At 44.0% G+C, this 18,304-nt stretch overlaps 1 protein-coding gene across 1 annotated transcript in view; it reads right to left on the reverse strand.

Moving 5' to 3' along the window:
* The window catches only part of abca2 (ATP-binding cassette, sub-family A (ABC1), member 2), a 422,430-nt gene that overhangs the window by 74,939 nt on the left and 329,187 nt on the right, over positions 1-18,304 (reverse strand). The window contains 4 exon segments of the mRNA XM_079689553.1: positions 3,385-3,487; positions 5,899-6,120; positions 14,690-14,980; positions 15,167-15,287. Of these exon segments, the coding sequence (XP_079545679.1) occupies positions 3,385-3,487; positions 5,899-6,120; positions 14,690-14,980; positions 15,167-15,287 (737 nt within the window).

An 18,304-nucleotide genomic window follows, 5' to 3' on the forward strand; every position in this document is an offset into this window, starting at 1 on the left:
TCAGGAGATTCGCATTGCTGTTATTCGATGTGGACAATGCTTTCTTTCCTGCGCACAGTTTACATTTGACCGTAATATTTGTTGTGTCTTTTATCCCCACAAATTGAAAATGGTGGTTATATCTCCAAGTTGTAAATGCGCTGCTGCTCTCGCTGATACTTGCATCTGCCATTGTGTGTGTGTGTGCTGGTGGTGGGCGTTGCCGTGTATGTGTGTGTGTTAGCAAGTGTTTGTGTGTCTGTGTATTTTCCCCATAAGGCAAGACCCGCCCAACTCTGTCTCTGATTGGCTTACCCTGAAATGTTACCCCGTTAACCAATCATCACTCCTCTCTGGTCACTTTCACTTTTCCATGGTACTGTGAGAGGACATCACTGTATTCGCCTGTAAATTACATCCGCAGGGAGATTCGGTTCAGTTGGATCACATAATGTAACGCAGTAACGCACCCATTTAAATCACAGTAACTATAACGGCGTTACTGAATGGGAATAGGTAACTGGTAACGTTATTAGTTACCGCAAAAGGTTGTTGCGTTACAGTAACGCGTCCCATCACTGGTAAACACACACCTGATCACCTGAGAGCTGCCGTTTCATTCTGTTTAAAAAAAAACAACGGTCTGATTTTAACAACTCAAAGTGTGATTGTTATAGCAGTAATATTAGACACTAATAATACAGTAAACTATTAACACTGTACATATTATTGTTTGCCCGTGGGATTAGGATTTTCGGTAGTGAGAGCCGTGCTGCATTTTCCTCCGGTCGGATGTGATATAAAAAAACAAAGCGATTATTTTTGTTGTTGTAAACTCACGTGAATTAAACTACATGCATTAGTGCATTCATTTAAATTCGCGAACATATGATACATTAAATGATCGTGAGGATGATGATTGAAAATCGTTTGTTTGAGCCGGGCTGCATTTCCTGATGAAAAAACATAGCGATGGTTTTGTACTTACGCCAACATGAATTAAACAACATTATTTTGTTCAATAAAAACATGGTGATGTTTTGTAAATGATTACATGTATATTATTTAACACAGAATATGATCCTATCCGTGACATATGGATCTTAACAAATATCCGCTATATCAGACATCTGTAGATCTATCATTATTTCACATGAGTTCCAGTGTGGCAGCTTTTTAATCACGGCTCCCCCTGGTGGATCCATGATCCATTGCAGCTGGTTTCATTATAATTACATTTATTTATCAAGGGGGCGTATCAAGTCCTGCGGGGGGTTTGCCTTTTCAGCAGGGGCCCACCCTGTGCAGATCACGGACCCGCACGGGTAGGCGTCTGAAATGAAGCGCTACATCTGTATGCGCCATCTTGAGGAGCGTCCCATGGCGCTTTGTGCCAGAGGACCGAGGATCGAGGCTCGATAACAGAGGAGCAATAATCGAGGAACCAGCGGACCATCCTCCGGTGAAATCCTCAGCCACCCGCCCCTCCCCCTTACTGTGTATCGCTCACTAATTGGACGATGCAGTGCATGCACTGATCTGATGTTTCTTAACAGCAGACAGTGGCGGCGCCAGGGTATGGCTGGGGTAGGCTACAGCCATACCAAGAAATGGCTTAGCCCCACCTTAGCCCCACCATGAAAAATGATGTTAAAGTAAGCTAATTCAATTAAGTAATAAGCAAAATGCTAAATGTTGAGAACACGGCTTGCAAAAATATACGGGTCGTGTCCACAACACACCAACTGATCCTGCTGTTACAACAAGTGCACGTTACTGATGCAATATGGTTGAGACCATTCGGGCTTATGCTATAAGAGGGGTGCAAGGAATAGTCTATGTAGTGGGGGAGTTTTATACACTAAAGGTGTGTAAATTCTCTGGCGTTATAATATCAGCGCGGCTACGGTCAGATCAAAATGCTTCAGAATGGAATTTGAATAGAGTCAGACCTAAAGCCAATCAGAGCAACGAAACATTGGGTCTGCGTCATGCATTACTGAAGAGATCAATCGGAACCGCCATTCAGTATCCCTATTGGATCTTCAACGTGTATTATCACACGTCACGTTCACAGTGATCCCTTTTTTTTACTATAACACAAATGTGTCGTTTTATTTCATACAGTTCCATTTTGAATGAGACAGGGAAATAATCTAAACCTCAAGTGTGTCGTTTCACTGTCAAGGAGGGCGATATAGCGTGTATGTAATTACATTGCAAATACTGACTTGAGCCCCACCGCTGTATGAGTTAGCCCTACCATAGATTACCCAACAAAAATACTCTGACGCCATTGACAGCAGAGCAGTTTAACAGTGGAGTGAAAATAACACATTCAACTCACGGGACTCACTCCTCAGTTAATAAAGTGTTTTGTTTCAATTAATGTATTATGAAGTAACAAATATGTGATATATCTGAACAACAAAGTGGACAAAAATCATTTTATTCATTTATTGGAGAAAAAAATTCATGATCTCCAATTCATTTGTATTATGAACACAATACAATTAAAAGAGAGACAGATTTAATGTCTGTCAGCAGGAACAGCTTTTTTCGTTTTACATTTTTATTTATTTTCATTTCCATTCAGTCACAGCTGAGACATGAATTACATGACTTGTCTGAGCCAACACAAGTGTATTGCCGTTACTTAATGTTATTTTCATGCCTACAACAATACCGTTACGATAATGCAACATCTGTTCACGTTTATTTAACCCACAATATTTCTGTTATGCTTTTTCTTCTCTCAATTATTTTCTTTCTATTGTGCATGCAAAAAAATATGAAACTATAGTTTGCTCATACATTTTAAGAATGGCTTTTATCTGTTTTTGAAAATAAGTTCTTATTTTATTTTATTTATTTGGGTCTACAACAGATGATACACATTTTTATGTCAGCAAATGTGTACTAACAGAGGCGACGCAAGCAAAATACGCAAGTAAGGGACGCAAGGAAGGCAGTTAAGAGAAGTGAGACACAGCTATGGAGACCCATGAATTAAAGTATCAAGTCACCTCGAGTCACAAGGCTCAAGTCCAAGTCAAGTCCCGAGTCATTGGTGTTTAAGTCCAAGTCGAGTGTTTTGTGATTTTGTCAAGTCGAAATGTTGTCAAATTTGTGACTCGAGTCTTACTCGGGTAATTATGCTACGTGGTTAGAATGGTCATTAGGGAGCATGTTAGCATGTTGACATTTAGCTGAGCTAGTTGACAATCATGTTCAGTTTAATTTCATTTGGAAGCTGTCATCTGTTCACATGTGCTAATTACTTTTCCCCAAAAGCAATGATCGACTTTTGAGTCTGTCTTTTCTAAAATAACACTCATCATTAGGCTGAACCATGACATACCAGTCTGTATGGTCCAATTGCTGTTAATAAAAATATCTTCTTACCTGTACTGGGATCTGTCTTCGTTGGTGTAAGGGATGAAGTTGCCTCTAGGTTGTGTATAGTTATGATACTGAGATGGGGACAAGATTAGGGGTGGTAAATCTCCTGTAAAACAAGAAAAACTAAATGTTAGGGATTCTTTTAAAAAGTACTGCAAAACCTCAACATGTACCGGCAAGGAAGATACAAAGCATGCAACTACTACTACCCTACAGATGAATACTATAGGCGAAACCTTTGAACTAAGGTATATCACAAATTAGCTTTCCCAGTTGATAACTAACATTAAGACATTTGTTTTTTTTTATTGATATAATAATATTAGGGAATATCCTTGATATACTTATTTGCATACATTTCCAGAACAGAAATGAACAGCAATGGTCAACATTTTTGTTTCATTTTGTTGACAAATTAGGGTCAAATTACGGAGCCCCTAAAGGCTCATGGAAAAAAAGTGTCTTGTGCGCACAATATACTTTCTCGTGCTTGCGAGATACTTTTTCGCTCTCATGAGATACTTTCTCGTTCCCATGAGATACTTTCTCATGCGCACGAGAAAGTTACCAGTGCGCCAAGTAGGAAGTGGAGCACACAGCAGACAACCGTTTCATTGCAGACTGTTATGTTTATGAGGGGAAATGGCAGCATACATGTGACGGCCCCAGAGCCCGTGGCCTGTTAGTGGTGTGCATGTGTGTTGCAGGTCCTGCGATGGGGTGAAGCTAAAGAGGCCAATCAGCATGATCGGGGACACCTGGCCGGAGCCGAGATGCTACTTAAGCCCAGCTGCTCGGAGTCACATGACTTTCTCCAAGCCTGCTGCAGGAGGACTCTTGCCATGATCCTTTCCCCTCGCCCATCCTCTCCTGTTTCCGGTGTTGCGTTTGGAACGATCACAAATAAAGTGCTGTGGTTTTTGGAACCCTTGAATGTCTCTCTCTGTTTGTCTGTTGTGGCCTACGGGCCGGTCCCACATTATTTGAGACATATTTCAAACTCGGAATTCATTTTAGGGACATTTCGGCCAGAAGTGTAGAGCTATTTGTTTAAGCACCGGATTCGCAAAACAGGAGAGTCTGTAAACCAGTCTGCTTTGATCTATGAATTCATGTCTGTGACTCTCACAGTATCTGCTATCTGCGCGCAGAGAGCTGTGGCTTTTACGTGACGCATTCTCTGTGTTTACCTTCATTAGAACCGCTGATTAGAGATTGAGGCTACGTTTTGACCACACACACACACACACACACACACACACACACACACACACACACACACACACCTCTACACACAGCGAACTGCCCGATTATTCCCCCTATTACTCGTTTTCTGAAGGAGATGTCTGGTCACCAGGGTGCATGATGTGTAAATTACGAAGAGGCACAAGCTCTTACGTTGATATTGGAGATTTCAATAAATGTATATCATCAGTCAAGTCTTCGACCATTATTCAGAGGGAAATGCTACATGATGTGTGTGTGTATTTGTGCTCTGCTCAGCTCCGATCTGTGTGTGTGTGTGTGTGTGTGTGTGTGTGTGTGTGTGTGTGTGTGTGTGTGTGTGTGTGTGTGTGTGTGTGTGTGTTTGGTGTATTTGTCCAACACCGACATTTGTTTTCAAATTATCATGAACAGTAATTTACATGTGTACATGTGTATTCCGAAGTGAAAGAAGTTTGTTTAATCTTAATCTCGATGTAGTGCTAAACGCTGTCGGAGTGCACCGGAACGAATGCCACTATCTTAATATCTTCTGAAATCAAATGCAAACACACACACACACACACACACACACACACACACACACACACACACACACACACACACACACACACACACACACACACACACACACACACACACACACACACACACACACACACACACACACACACACACACACACACACACACACACACACACACACACACACACACACACACACACACACACACACACACACACACACACACACAGGTGACAGGACTTCTACTTCATAAAACTAATAATATGGCGTAATAATCGGGCAGTTCGATGTGTCTAACCATAACAAAGTATCTTGCGCACGAGAAAGTATATTCTGCGCATGAGATACTTTTAGTTTTTTCCATGAACCTTTAGGGGCTCCGTATCAAATATCTCTTTGCATCACTCCGCAAATCAGAAAATGCAGTCAAAAGCCAAAAGCAATTTTGGCATCGGTACTTTGTTGTATTCTGTACTCCTCAGAAGAAGTCCTGCTTGTTTTTGCTTGTCAAGCCAAATAGAGAACTGCTTCATAGCTGGATGAATGCAATAAACCCATATAATGCGGAATAATGCAATCAGTTGTCTACAAACATGTAATCACCAATGAGTTTAATCAACAGCACAAACACTTTAGCAGCAAGGCAGTATCTATTCACTTGCTTTTTCCATAACGTCACTTTCTAACTGCCTTGTAGGAAAGACGAAAACTGTTTCTGGAGAAGCAGGATACAAAGCTATGTTTGACCTTTATATGTAAAATCTCACCAATCTCAGGCACAGACAAGGCCACAGTCATGGCCACACAGACAAAGAAGGCTGGCAAGAGGATCTGAGAGAAGAGGCCCTTGGTGTTTCTCTTGGCACAGTGGAACCTCTTGACGATGAGGCCATGAAACTGACTCAGCTTCAACCACCAGCCCTCCAGCTTGAAGCTGCCCTGCCCCTCCAGGACCTCCGGCTCTTGGGACGGACATTTATCTGCATCTCCTGGAGGTGAAGGACACATCGCATGAAAAATGAATGAAATGGTTTGTAGTGATGGCAGCTGCATGTCATGTCTGCATTACTGGATGATTCTGCAGACTTAAACACATTATGCAGTTCAACAAAGACAACAACACTATAGGTGAATTTTGATTCAGATACTATGTATTCAACACCTGAGGAAATGTAACAAATGCGAAAACAAAATGTAAACGTCCCTGCAATATACGAGTTCCTCTAATGTCAGTTGGTTTTGCAGTTCATTCTTGTGGTTAAGTGCATAGTAGAGCTGTAGTGACGACAGTGCTTGAATTGGAATAAAAAAGGAGCCAGTATTCTAAATCAGCAACTGTTTCAAGTCAATTTATTTATACAGCCCAAAAACAAGTATTTGGCTCAAAGTCATATAGTATATCCTATAATGCTGGTGGATTTGTCTCTTTACTGTATATTTTAGGAAGGCTCACTGTACTTAGACAAAATGACTCAGGGTGCATCTGAGATTAGAGGGGGTGCAGGGGTAAAGTGCTATTTGTATAAGTGGACCTGACACCCTCTAGGGGGTCCGGGGGCATGCTCCCCCGGGAAGATTTTTTTTTGAAATATTGAAGTTAGATGCATCAATCTGGTGCATTTTGAGGGGGAAATAAAGAGACCATATTTGTTGTCATGCGTTCAGGGCCGGACTGGGACAATAAGTCAGGCCGGGAATTATACACCCAGTCAGGCCAGTTTTTTGTGCCATTTTGCTGGATTTATTTTTCAATATTTACAGCGTTGCTGCCCAGTGATAGCCCTCTAGTTTAAATCTACTACCCAAAAATAAACATATGGAGATGGGTTACTATTTAAAAAAATGTGCAAATCTATTTAGGAACCTATCCATGTGAACATATTTGAAGTGGGGGTGGAACTCAAATCCTATAGGGGGTCCGGGGGCATGTTCCCCCAGCTGACCCAGACATCAGCGCAGATTCTGGTCCAGGCTCTCGTCATCTCACGCCTAGACTACTGCAACTCCCTCCTGGCTGGTCTACCTGCATGTGCCATCCGACCTCTGCAGCTCATCCAGAATGCAGCGGCTCGTCTGGTCTTCAACCTTCCCAAATTCTCCCACACCACACCGCTCCTCCGCTCCCTTCACTGGCTTCCAGTAACTGCTAGAATCCACTTCAAGACACTGGTACTTGCGTACCATGCTGTGAATGGATCTGGCCCTTCCTACATCCAGGACATGGTTAAACCGTACACCCCAGCACGTGCACTCCGCTCTGCATCAGCCAAACAGCTCGCTGCACCCGCACTGCGAGGGGGACCCAAGTTCCCGTCAGCAAAAACACGTGGGTTTGCTATCCTGGCTCCAAAATGGTGGAATGAGCTCCCCATTGAAATCAGGACAGCAGATAGCTTACACATCTTCCGACGCAAACTGAAAACTCATCTCTTTAGACTCCACTTCGAGCGATAGAATTACTAACAAAGCACTTATATACTAATAAAGGGCTGGCTTTCTAAATGCCAGTTGAGTAGCACTTGAAATGTTTGGCTCTATGAAACCTGATGTACTTATATGATTCTGTTTTCTTAAAGGTTGTATCTTCCTGGTCGAATGCACTTATTGTAAGTCGCTTTGGATAAAAGCGTCAGCGAAATGCAATGTAATGTAATGTAATGTAATGTAATATTTGTTTTAAACGTTGGACTTAAATACATCAATCTGGTGCATTTTGAGGGGGAAATAAAGAGACTACACCCATATGAAACAGAACTGTATACATTTAAATAATCATAAAACCATAAGTACATGCCCATATCCAATATGAAAAAACATTGAAACTTGTTTATTTATTTGTTTTTGGTTCATTTATAGTTGTGAGTGTGTCTGTGCTCTTGAATCAGCCTCTCCTGTCTCCCTCATCTCCCCCCTGCTCCTCTTTGAGGCAGCAGCAAAGACTAGATTTAGCTCTCAACAAGTTTATCTGACCTTTTTTCACCTAGTTAACATTTTATTTTTATTATTCATGCATATTTTACTCATGACTACCCCCTCAAATGGAAATATGTGTTTTTACATAAATGGTTAGCCTACCGAACCTTTTGAGACCCACTGAGATAACTTAGACTAAGTTAACTATCTAAACACAGTAATTTACTGTAATTTACCTCACCTGAGCTGTAGTTATCAGTCTCTCAGTCTGACAGCAGAGGACTCTCCCTCCACCTTGTTCTTGAAACAGCTCCTTATATCCGTTAGCGCAGCTAGCTAGCACCAGATGCTAACAACAATACACGTAACCGGTGCACGCGCTTTCTCGCTCGCACCACACATACACCCTCCCGCGCTTGAATGACACACAGAGACCAATCGAGGGCATTAGTATGATCTGTATGAAAGTGACCATGTCGGCAGGCCACATCATAGACAGCCAGTCACCCTCTGTGAGGCAGACCCACATTTGCGCAGCGTTGTGTTCACAATACATACGTATATAAATCCTCAGGCCAGCAGGCCACTTAACAGGCCAGCCAGGCCATCGGGAAACCTCCCGGTCCTCCCGATGGCCAGTCCGGGCCGTCATGACGTGCCAATTCAAGCACTGAGTGACATACATTTAGAACTAAACTATCTGTGATTTAAATCATGTACAAAAATACTAAAATAAAAGTTAAGATCACACATATTGTTGTCTAGTGGACAGAACATTTCTTTCATAACGTTTTACGTTAAATTTATCTCTGTTTTGGTTCAGCAACATATTTTTTCGCCAAAATAATTTATACTGATGTATTTTGTGGAGACTGTCCTCACAATCCATGTACATGCCACTGAAGACCACACCTGTTCATAAGAGTAGTTCCTGCATTAGGCCTATTGTGGGTAAATAAAGAAAGAAGAACATATTTGATGTATGGACTAAACATTTTTGGCTCCTCTCCAACTTTGCCCTTTTTCTTATTTTGTTTATTTACTTTTTGCCGTTTGCTTTTAACATGGTTCGCAATGCAAGCCGACCGCACCAACTCTGCTATACAATATAGTAGAGAGGAACTTCTTCACATCAGAAACTTTGTGGACAATAACCCACCGACAGACAATGGAGATTCGCCATGGCTGCCTCCTGCCCTCCTACCTGAGAGACGCAGGACAAAGCGGGGTCCCGTGCCGGGCTGCTGGTCAGACTGAGGAAATGAGAAAACCGACCCCCTCTTCCGAGTATTCTTCTGGTTAATGTTCAATCCATTAAAAATAAGCTAGATGAACTCAGAAGTCGGATTGCTTTTCAACGGGACATTAAGAACTGTAACGTGTTAATTCTCACTGAGACTTGGCTAAACCCTGCTATCCCGGACTCCGCCATTGTTCCGGACGGATTCACTATTTTTCACCAGGACAGTTAACTCGGGGAAAAGTAAAGTTGGCGGTGTGTGTCTAATGACTAATAACAACGGGTGCACAGATGTGAGGATTATTTCTTCGGACTGTTCTGCTCATTTAGAGCACCTCATTATCACATGCCGGGCTTTTCACCTGCCGAGAGAATTCACATCTGTTGTGATAACAGCAGTGTTCCGCCGCCGCACGCCGACAACAACACGGCACTTGGCACAGCTGTTTGGGATTATCAACAAGACCGAGACTCCACGGCCAGAGGCGGCGTTCGTTGTGGCCGGGGATTTTAACACCGCTAACATGAAGAAGGTCCTGCCAAAATACTACCAACACATCAGCTGCCCGACGCGCGGGGAAAACATATTGGGCCATGTTTATTCCCCTTTCCGACATGGATATAAGGCTCTCCCTCGCCCTCCCTTCGGCAAATCAGACCACATCTCACTGCTGCTGCTGCCTGCTTACGAGCAGAAACTCAAACGGGACAGACCGGTAACAAGGACAGTACAGCGATAGAGTGAGGAGTCAGACTCAGCACTGCAGGATTGCTTTGCCTCTACGGACAACAAATCAACACACACACGGACACGGTCATCTGCTATATTGGGAAATGCATCGATGACGTGGTACCGAAGGTTTCTGTGTGAACATTCCCTAATCAAAAGCCCTGGATAAACGGCGAGGTGCGTGGCAAACTGAAAACGCGCACTATCGCGCACAGAGCTGGAGATTTGGAGGAGTACAGGAAATCTAGGTATGAACTCCGGAGAGCTATCAGCATCAAAGAGACAGTACAAAGAGAAGGTGGAACCTGACTTCAAAGGCTGTAACACCCGGAGCATGTGGGCGGGACTAAGAACAATGACAGACTACAAAGGAGCAGCGGGGGGTGCTGCCGGAGTGTCTGCGTGCGCATCTCTCCCAAATGAGCTGAACAGTTTTTTTGCTCGCTTCGAGAGCAGCCAGGCGGGGGGTGCAGAGAAGGATCAGGAGCCCTGTCCTTAGTTTTAAACAGGGCAGATGTGTGTAAATCCTTTAAAAGGGTTAACCCAAAAAAGGCTCCTGGACCTGATGGCATCCCTGGCCGTGTTCTCAGGGTGTGTGCAGTTCAGCTGGCAGAGGTGTTCACAGACATCTTCAACAGGTCCCTGCTGCAGTCTGTAGTCCCCACATGCTTCAAACACTCCATCATCATTCCTGTCCCCAAAAAGACAAAAATCACCAGCCTCAACGACTACCGCCCCGTAGCACTCACCTCCATCATAATGAAGTGCTTTGAGCGGTTAGTCAAACTCTTCATCACCTCCTCCCTCCCTGACTCTCTGGACCCCCTGCAGTTTGCCTACGGAGCAAACAGGTCCACAGACGACGCCATAGCCCTCACCATCCACACTGCCCTCTCACACCTGGACCAGAGGAACACATATGTGAGAATACTGTTCATTGATTACAGTTCAGCATTCAATACCATTGTGCCCTCCAAGCTGGTCATCAAGCTCAGAGACCTCGGGCTCAACAGCGCCCCCCTGTGACTGGATCCTGAACTTCCTGATGGGCAGACCCCAGGTAGTGTGGGTGGGAAACATCACATCCTCCACCCTGATCCTCAACAACGGAGCCCCTCAAGGCTGGACATCAGCTTCTCTTCCAGGGGCACATCAAATATGTTACCAAATCCGACTTCTACCATCTCAAAAACATTGCCAGACTCCGGCCTTCACTCTCTGACTCTGTGGAAGAAACACTTGTACACGCCTTCATCACATCCCGTCTGGACTACTGCAATGGAGTCCTGTCCAGGGTTCCCAGCAAAACCCTGGACAGGCTCCAATACGTCCAGAACTCTGCCGCCAGGCTTCTCACCCGCACCAAGCCATGGCAACATATCACCCCCACCCTCATCCACCTACACTGGCTGCCGGTCAAGTCCCGGATTCAGTAAAAAATGTTTTGGAGTCTGCGGTCCTCAGACACGGGCCTGCTCTCCATCTCCCGCTCTCGCCTCCGAACTGTTGGTGACAGGGCGTTCAGTGTTGCGGCCCCCACCCTCTGGAACGCACTTCCTGCCGAGATCCGTAATGCTGCCTCCCTGGGCATCTTCAAATCATCATTAAAAACACACCTGTTCACCCTGGCCTTCGGGTCCTAGCCCTTTCTTGTTCCCCCGGTTTCCTTTATTTTTTGTTTGTCCTTTGATTGTGTGTTTTTTTTGTTTTTCCACCATGTACAGCGACCTTGGGTCCCTTGAAATGCGCTATATAAATATCATTTATTATTATTATTATTAAAGCTGCGTGCTCAGCCCTCTCCTCTACTCCCTGTTCACACACGACTGCATGGCCACACACAGCTCCAACACCATCGAGAAGTGTGCTGACGACACGACCGCCATCGGCCAGATCACCGACGGCGATGAGACGGCGTACCGAGAGGAGGTCGAAAACCTGACATCTTGGTGCCAGGATAACAACCTCCTTCTCAACGTCAGCTAGGGATTTCACCAACTAATCGACTAGTCGACTAGTCGACTACCTTTACCACTAGTCGGCGCTTTAGGCCCTAGTCGACTAGTCGTGAAAAAAATTGAGGTAAACGAGGTGCTGCAAAATGCTCCAAAATACGTTCGACATTCTTATGTATGGTAGTACTTCAACAAAGATGTAACCAACTCCACAGTGAAGTGTCAGTTGTGTACAGCTGTACTGAAGTACAATACAAATGCATCTGCTATGCGCAACCATCTGAAGATGAGACACCCGCTGCCGACAGCTAGCACTAGCAGTAATGCTAGCACCAGTGAGCAACGGACCGGTGTCAGCACTGAACAGAGGCAAACGAACAGCAAGAAAACACGGGTCAACAGTGATGCGGTTGATGAGCTACGGGATTACTGCCAGCGGACACCGCATATCCCCACAATGGATAATCCACTGGAGTGGTGGGCAGAAAACGTGCACCGCTTCCCCCGCTTTCGAGGAGCTACCTGGCTATTCCAGCCACAAGCACCCCAAGTGAGAGGGTTTTTTCCCTGGCAGGCAACACTGTCACCCGAAAGCGGTCAAGCCTCCTTCCCTCACATGTCGATGCGTTGGTGTTCAAACCAAACCAAAAATATGGAAAGGTGGACGTTATCGTGGAGGACAGCGAATAAAGTGTTGCGCACTGGATTTAAGTGGCATTTATGGAAACAAGAGTTTTTTGCTGTCGATTTTGGTGAGTCCAGTTACTGTTTGTTATTTACTCAGTCATGTAACACAAATTAAAATGCAGTGTTTAATGTTACTGTATGAGTTCCAATAGAAAATACAGTTGTACACCTCTATTTGTGTGTCTTTATTATGACGTAACGACTAGTCGACTACTATTTTGAAAAATGTGTCGACTAGTAAATATTGGTAGTTGTGAAACCCCTAACGTCAGCAAAACAAAGGAGCTGATTTTGGATTAGAGGAAGCAGCAGAGAGAGGGAGACGCCCCCATCGCCATCAATGGGACTACGGTGGAGAGAGTCAGCAGCTTCAGGTTCCTCTGGGTTCACATCACTAAGGACCTGACATGGACTCTTCACACCACCACCATCAACAAGAAACTCAACAGCAGCTCTTCTTCCTCCGCAGGCTGAGGAGGTTCAACATGGACTCCAGGATACTCTGCAACTTCTACAGGTGCACCATAGAGAGCATCCTGATCTTCTACAGGTGCAACATAGAGAGAATCCTGACCTTCTACAGGTGCACCATAGATAGGATCCTGACCTTCTACAGGTGCACCATAGAGAGTATCCTGACCTTCTACAGGTGCACCATAGAGGGGATCCTGACCTTCTACAGGTGCAATATAGAGAGGATCCTGACCTTCTACAGGTGCACCATAGAGGGGATCCTGACCTTCTACAGGTGCACCATAGAGAGCATCCTGACCTTCTACAGGTGCACCATAGAGAGTATCCTGACCTTCTACAGGTGCAACATAGAGAGAATCCTGACCTTCTACAGGTGCACCATAGAGAGGATCCTGACCTTCTACAGGTGCACCATAGAGAGTATCCTGACCTTCTACAGGTGAAACATAGAGGGGATCCTGACCTTCTACAGGTGCAATATAGAGAGGATCCTGACCTTCTACAGGTGCACCATAGAGGGGATCCTGACCTTCTACAGGTGCAATATAGAGAGGATCCTGACCTTCTACAGGTGCACCATAGAGGGGATCCTGACCTTCTACAGGTGCACCATAGAGAGCATCCTGACCTTCTACAGGTGCACCATAGAGAGTATCCTGACCTTCTACAGGTGCAACATAGAGAGAATCCTGACCTTCTACAGGTGCACCATAGAGAGGATCCTGACCTTCTACAGGTGCACCATAGAAAGTATCCTGACCTTCTACAGGTGCACCATAGAGGGGATCCTGACCTTCTACAGGTGCAATATAGAGAGGATCCTGACCTTCTACAGGTGCACCATAGAGAGTATCCTGACCTTCTACAGGTGCACCATAGAGAGGATCCTGACCTTCTACAGGTGCTCCATAGAGAGTATCCTGACTGGCTGCATCACGGCCTGGTACAGCAGCTGCACCGCCTTCACTCGTAAGGCTTTACAGAGGGTGGTGAAAACTGCACAGAACATCACCAGGACGGAGCTGCCATCCATGGAGGACCTTTACTCCCGGCGGCTCAGGAAGAAATCCCTCAGGATTATAAAAGACCCCCATCACCCCAGCCACAAACTGTTCAGTCTGCTGCCGTCTGGCAGGCGCTACCGCAGCATCCGGACTAAAACCACCAGACTCAGAGACAGTTTCATACCACAGGCAATAAGACTGTTAAACACCTGAACTGTTGAACCAACATCCATAACATTCGTCTGCTACTTAGTAATTATTTATCTATTTCTCTAATATATCATTCCAATAACTTGCATATAGACTCTTTTTGCACTCTTTCACTTTTTTAAACTATTTTTCTTTTTGTATTTACTATTTACTATTTACTTGAACTATATTTTTCTGTTATCCGTATTATTGTTTTGCACTGTTGGAGAAGCCTGTGACCTAAGAATTTCATCGACATAACTACACTGTAGCTATGTTCGTATGACTAAATAAAGAACCTTGAACCTTGAAATCATGAGTCTCAGTCAAGGACTCGGCACACATGCTGCTGTATTTCTGTCTTACCCCTCAGAATGGCAGAGTCTGGCTCCTGGCCGCTGTCAAAGAGCGGACAGTAATCTCCATAGAAGTCTGCGTGGAGCCCCCCCTCATCGCCCCTCACTGAACCAATGGACGAGGAGGATTTGAGAGAGGACTGGCTCTGGCTCATGGTGGAGCTCGACATCAGATTACTCAGCTCCACCTCCGGATTCTCACTCTCCACTGAAGGTCCAGAACCCTCCTGTGGCAATCCCAGGCCAGCTGAGCCCACTGAGGATTTCCCCACTGAGCTTCCCCCCGGGGACCCCTTCATGTCTGCCAATGGACAGAGAGGAAGAAAAGTAACCAGCCAAAGAATAAAATCAAAAAGGTCTCAGGTCGGAGCGTTAAATCAGAGCAGAAATCTATTAGTGATGGGAAATTCATGGATAACCTTTGAAAGCTAAAAATATGGGAAGGTGTTGAGCTATCTGGAAACCTGGGGGAAGAATGTGCTCTCACCAGCATCACTGTTCTCCAGAGATTGGTCCTCTTCAGACACTTTTAGGAACACCTCCTCCAGGGTGGTGTCCATCACCCCGAAGCTGGTGAGGGCGAGGCTGTCCAGACTCTGCTCTAAAGCCTGGAGGCACACATAGCACAAGAGACACTCAGATAACTGTACAATGAGCTCTCTCCTTTGCCAAGACCCACAATAACACCACAACATGGCCTGTCATTTATATCCGGATCAATGGTCACATTTATACAGTGGAGGAAATAAGTATTTGATCCCTTGCAGATTTTGTAAGTTTGTCCTCTTACAAAGAAATTAACCTGTTAAATCCTAAGCCTGTTTTTCAGGTCTCAGGCTCGGAATTGACATTCCCAGAACAAATGACCATATCTTCCCTTTTAAAAGGGGTAAATGCATAATCTTTTTTCTCAAAGAAATGATAAACCTGTGAGTTGGATGTAAAAAAGTCAGAATCAATATAGATCTTTTTTTTATTTGAATGTAAATTCCGATTGAACATAGTAAAAAATGTTTAATTATAGTGTCCGTCCAACATTTGTTTTTTACTTATAGTGAAAACCACCCTTGAAGGATGGGATCGGAGACTAAAAGCTTTAGGAATCCAAACTATAACATATAATAAGTACCCTGTTTCAAGATTGATGCAAAACAAGTACAATTTGACCTTTTTAGAGAGATCTATAAAAATAAACCCACTTCTGGTGTCATTTGGGTGCATTTTCCATGTCTCTGGCCTCCCTCGTTCGATTTTGATGATTGAGATCTCTTTTTAACCTTTAAAACATTACCCATTGGTGAATGAGTGCTGCGCACAGTGTTACCAACTTGGTGACTTTCTCACTAAATCGGGCAACTTTCCAAACCCTCCGGCTACTTTTTTTTGTCAAAAGAAACTAGCGACAAATCAAGCTACTTTTTCTGGTGTTATTGGAGACTTTTCTGGTGTTTGGAGAATATGACGTGATAGCACGTAATTGTTACACAGTTACTTTCCCTGAGCCCCTCCGCCTTCACAAAGCACTCACAGGTAGCCTCGCTAGGCAGCTGCACTCGAGCAGAGAGGTGGCAAAGTGACCCAAAAGAGACACACTACGCGTCCAGACTGAATATTAATCGCATGCGCAAAGCCATTGATAGTCCCGCCCTGGCTTGCAGTGTGTCTCTTTTGGGTCACTTTGCCAGTCCCAAGCCCAGATAAAGAAGGAAGGTAGCAATTCCATCCCACATAACAATTATTTTGATTAAATGTGACTAATTCTTTAACAATACTGGACAAAATGTATGTATGTAATGTTGGAGTAGACAAAGCATTAAAGTCATCAAGTCTTTTTTTAATGTTTGGCAATCGCCAAACATTAAAAAAAAATAAAAATAAGAATCAACAGAAGGAAGTTCATTTGTAGTTCTAAACAGATTAAGGGTGTTTTTTTTCCACTTTTTGTCTCTCCTTCGGCGTCCGTTACAACTACGTGCAAATGGCTAAATATGCAAATTAGGCGATGATGTCATTTAGCGACTTCTAGCTACTTCTAGGACAGCCAATAGCTACTTTCCTTACTATGGAGTTGGCAACACTGGCTGCGATACACTCTGGTGGCTAACATTAGCAGTTAATATTAAATCTCCAATTGTTACATAAATATGGAATTATGGATAGTAATAATATTAATATTAGTAATAAGCTTTATATTTGTATAGCACCTATTACAAGAATTGTAGCCAAACTCGCTTCACAGCAGTTCAATAGACACATTAGTAAAACCTGACAGGATAAAAGCAATGTAGAGGAGCCGCTACATTTCAACACTTATATTCACGAAGATTAATACATGAAGACTTGTGACTCGGACTTGACTTGGACTCTTCTTGGGTGACTCGGACTTGGACTCGAACACAGGTAATGATGACTCGGACTCGACTCGGACACTCCTTGGGTGACTCGCAGAGGTGTGGACTCGAGTCACATGAGTCAGACTCGAGTCACAAATTTGATGACTTGAGACTCGACTTGACAAAATCACAAAACACTTGCGACTCGACTTGGACTTGAACACCAATGACTCGGGACTTGACTTGGACTTGAGCCTTCTGACTTGAGGTGACTTGATACTTTAATTCAGAGGTCTCCCACACGCCGATCACGAGATGCCGCTAGAAGAGCAGACTCTCGTCGGGGAGAGCAGAATCTTCAGCCGCTCCTACTCTTGCTGAGAATCCTTGCAGGTAGGGGCGGGACTTTATTTAGCTGGGCCACCATGCGGCCAATCATATGCGAGGACACACTAGGATCATACCATTATGTGAAAGAAGGGTGGGAGACATTTAAATGCAAGCGCGTCGGAAAAAGTCAAGAAATGAGCAAAAACCGAAAAAAGAAGCAGCAGATGTCTGCATTTCAATGATATTGGAGAAAGCAAGCTGAGTGCAGGATTTGTAAAATGAAAATAACCTTCAGAGCAGGGTTTTTTTTTGGTAACCACTCAGGATTTATTGTCAGAGGTGGGAGAAGTTCAGATCCTGTACTTGAGTAAAAGTATCAGAGTGTAGGAATACTCGGTTACAATAAAAAGTCCTGCATTCAAAATGTTACAAGCAAAAGTACAAAAGTACTAGAATCAAAATATACTTAAAGTACCACCTGCAGTGGGATCTAGATTTGGATGTTCTTTTCCCCATAAAGACCACCTTGCTGCACATTATCCCTTGCATAAAGATAGATTGTGGGTCCCTTATAACATGTTGTACACAGTGGAAATAAACATTCTGGTTACCTCAACATCAGGGATCTTATCAATGAAACTCCTTCTGAATCAAACCGTCACGGTAGCATCACCTTACTGAAAACACACGTTGCTTTACCAGCAGAGAGAAAATGGATAATTAAATTATTAATGTGACTAATAAAGGGCAGTTTGATTATTAAGTATTATTCTGTTGATCGATTTCATTACATTTGGTGAAAAGCACATAATGACTTGTTTAAGACTCGTTTTGTCAAAGTTTAGGACTTGGACTTGACTTGAACTTGGCCATCCTGACTTGAGACTTGACTTGGACTTGAGCGCAAAGACTTGAGACTTGACTCGGACTTGAGCGCAAAGACTTGAGACTTGACTCGGACT

This window comes from Notothenia rossii (genome assembly GCF_949606895.1).
Source record: "Notothenia rossii genome assembly, chromosome: 6".
Taxonomy (NCBI): Eukaryota; Metazoa; Chordata; class Actinopteri; order Perciformes; family Nototheniidae; genus Notothenia; species Notothenia rossii.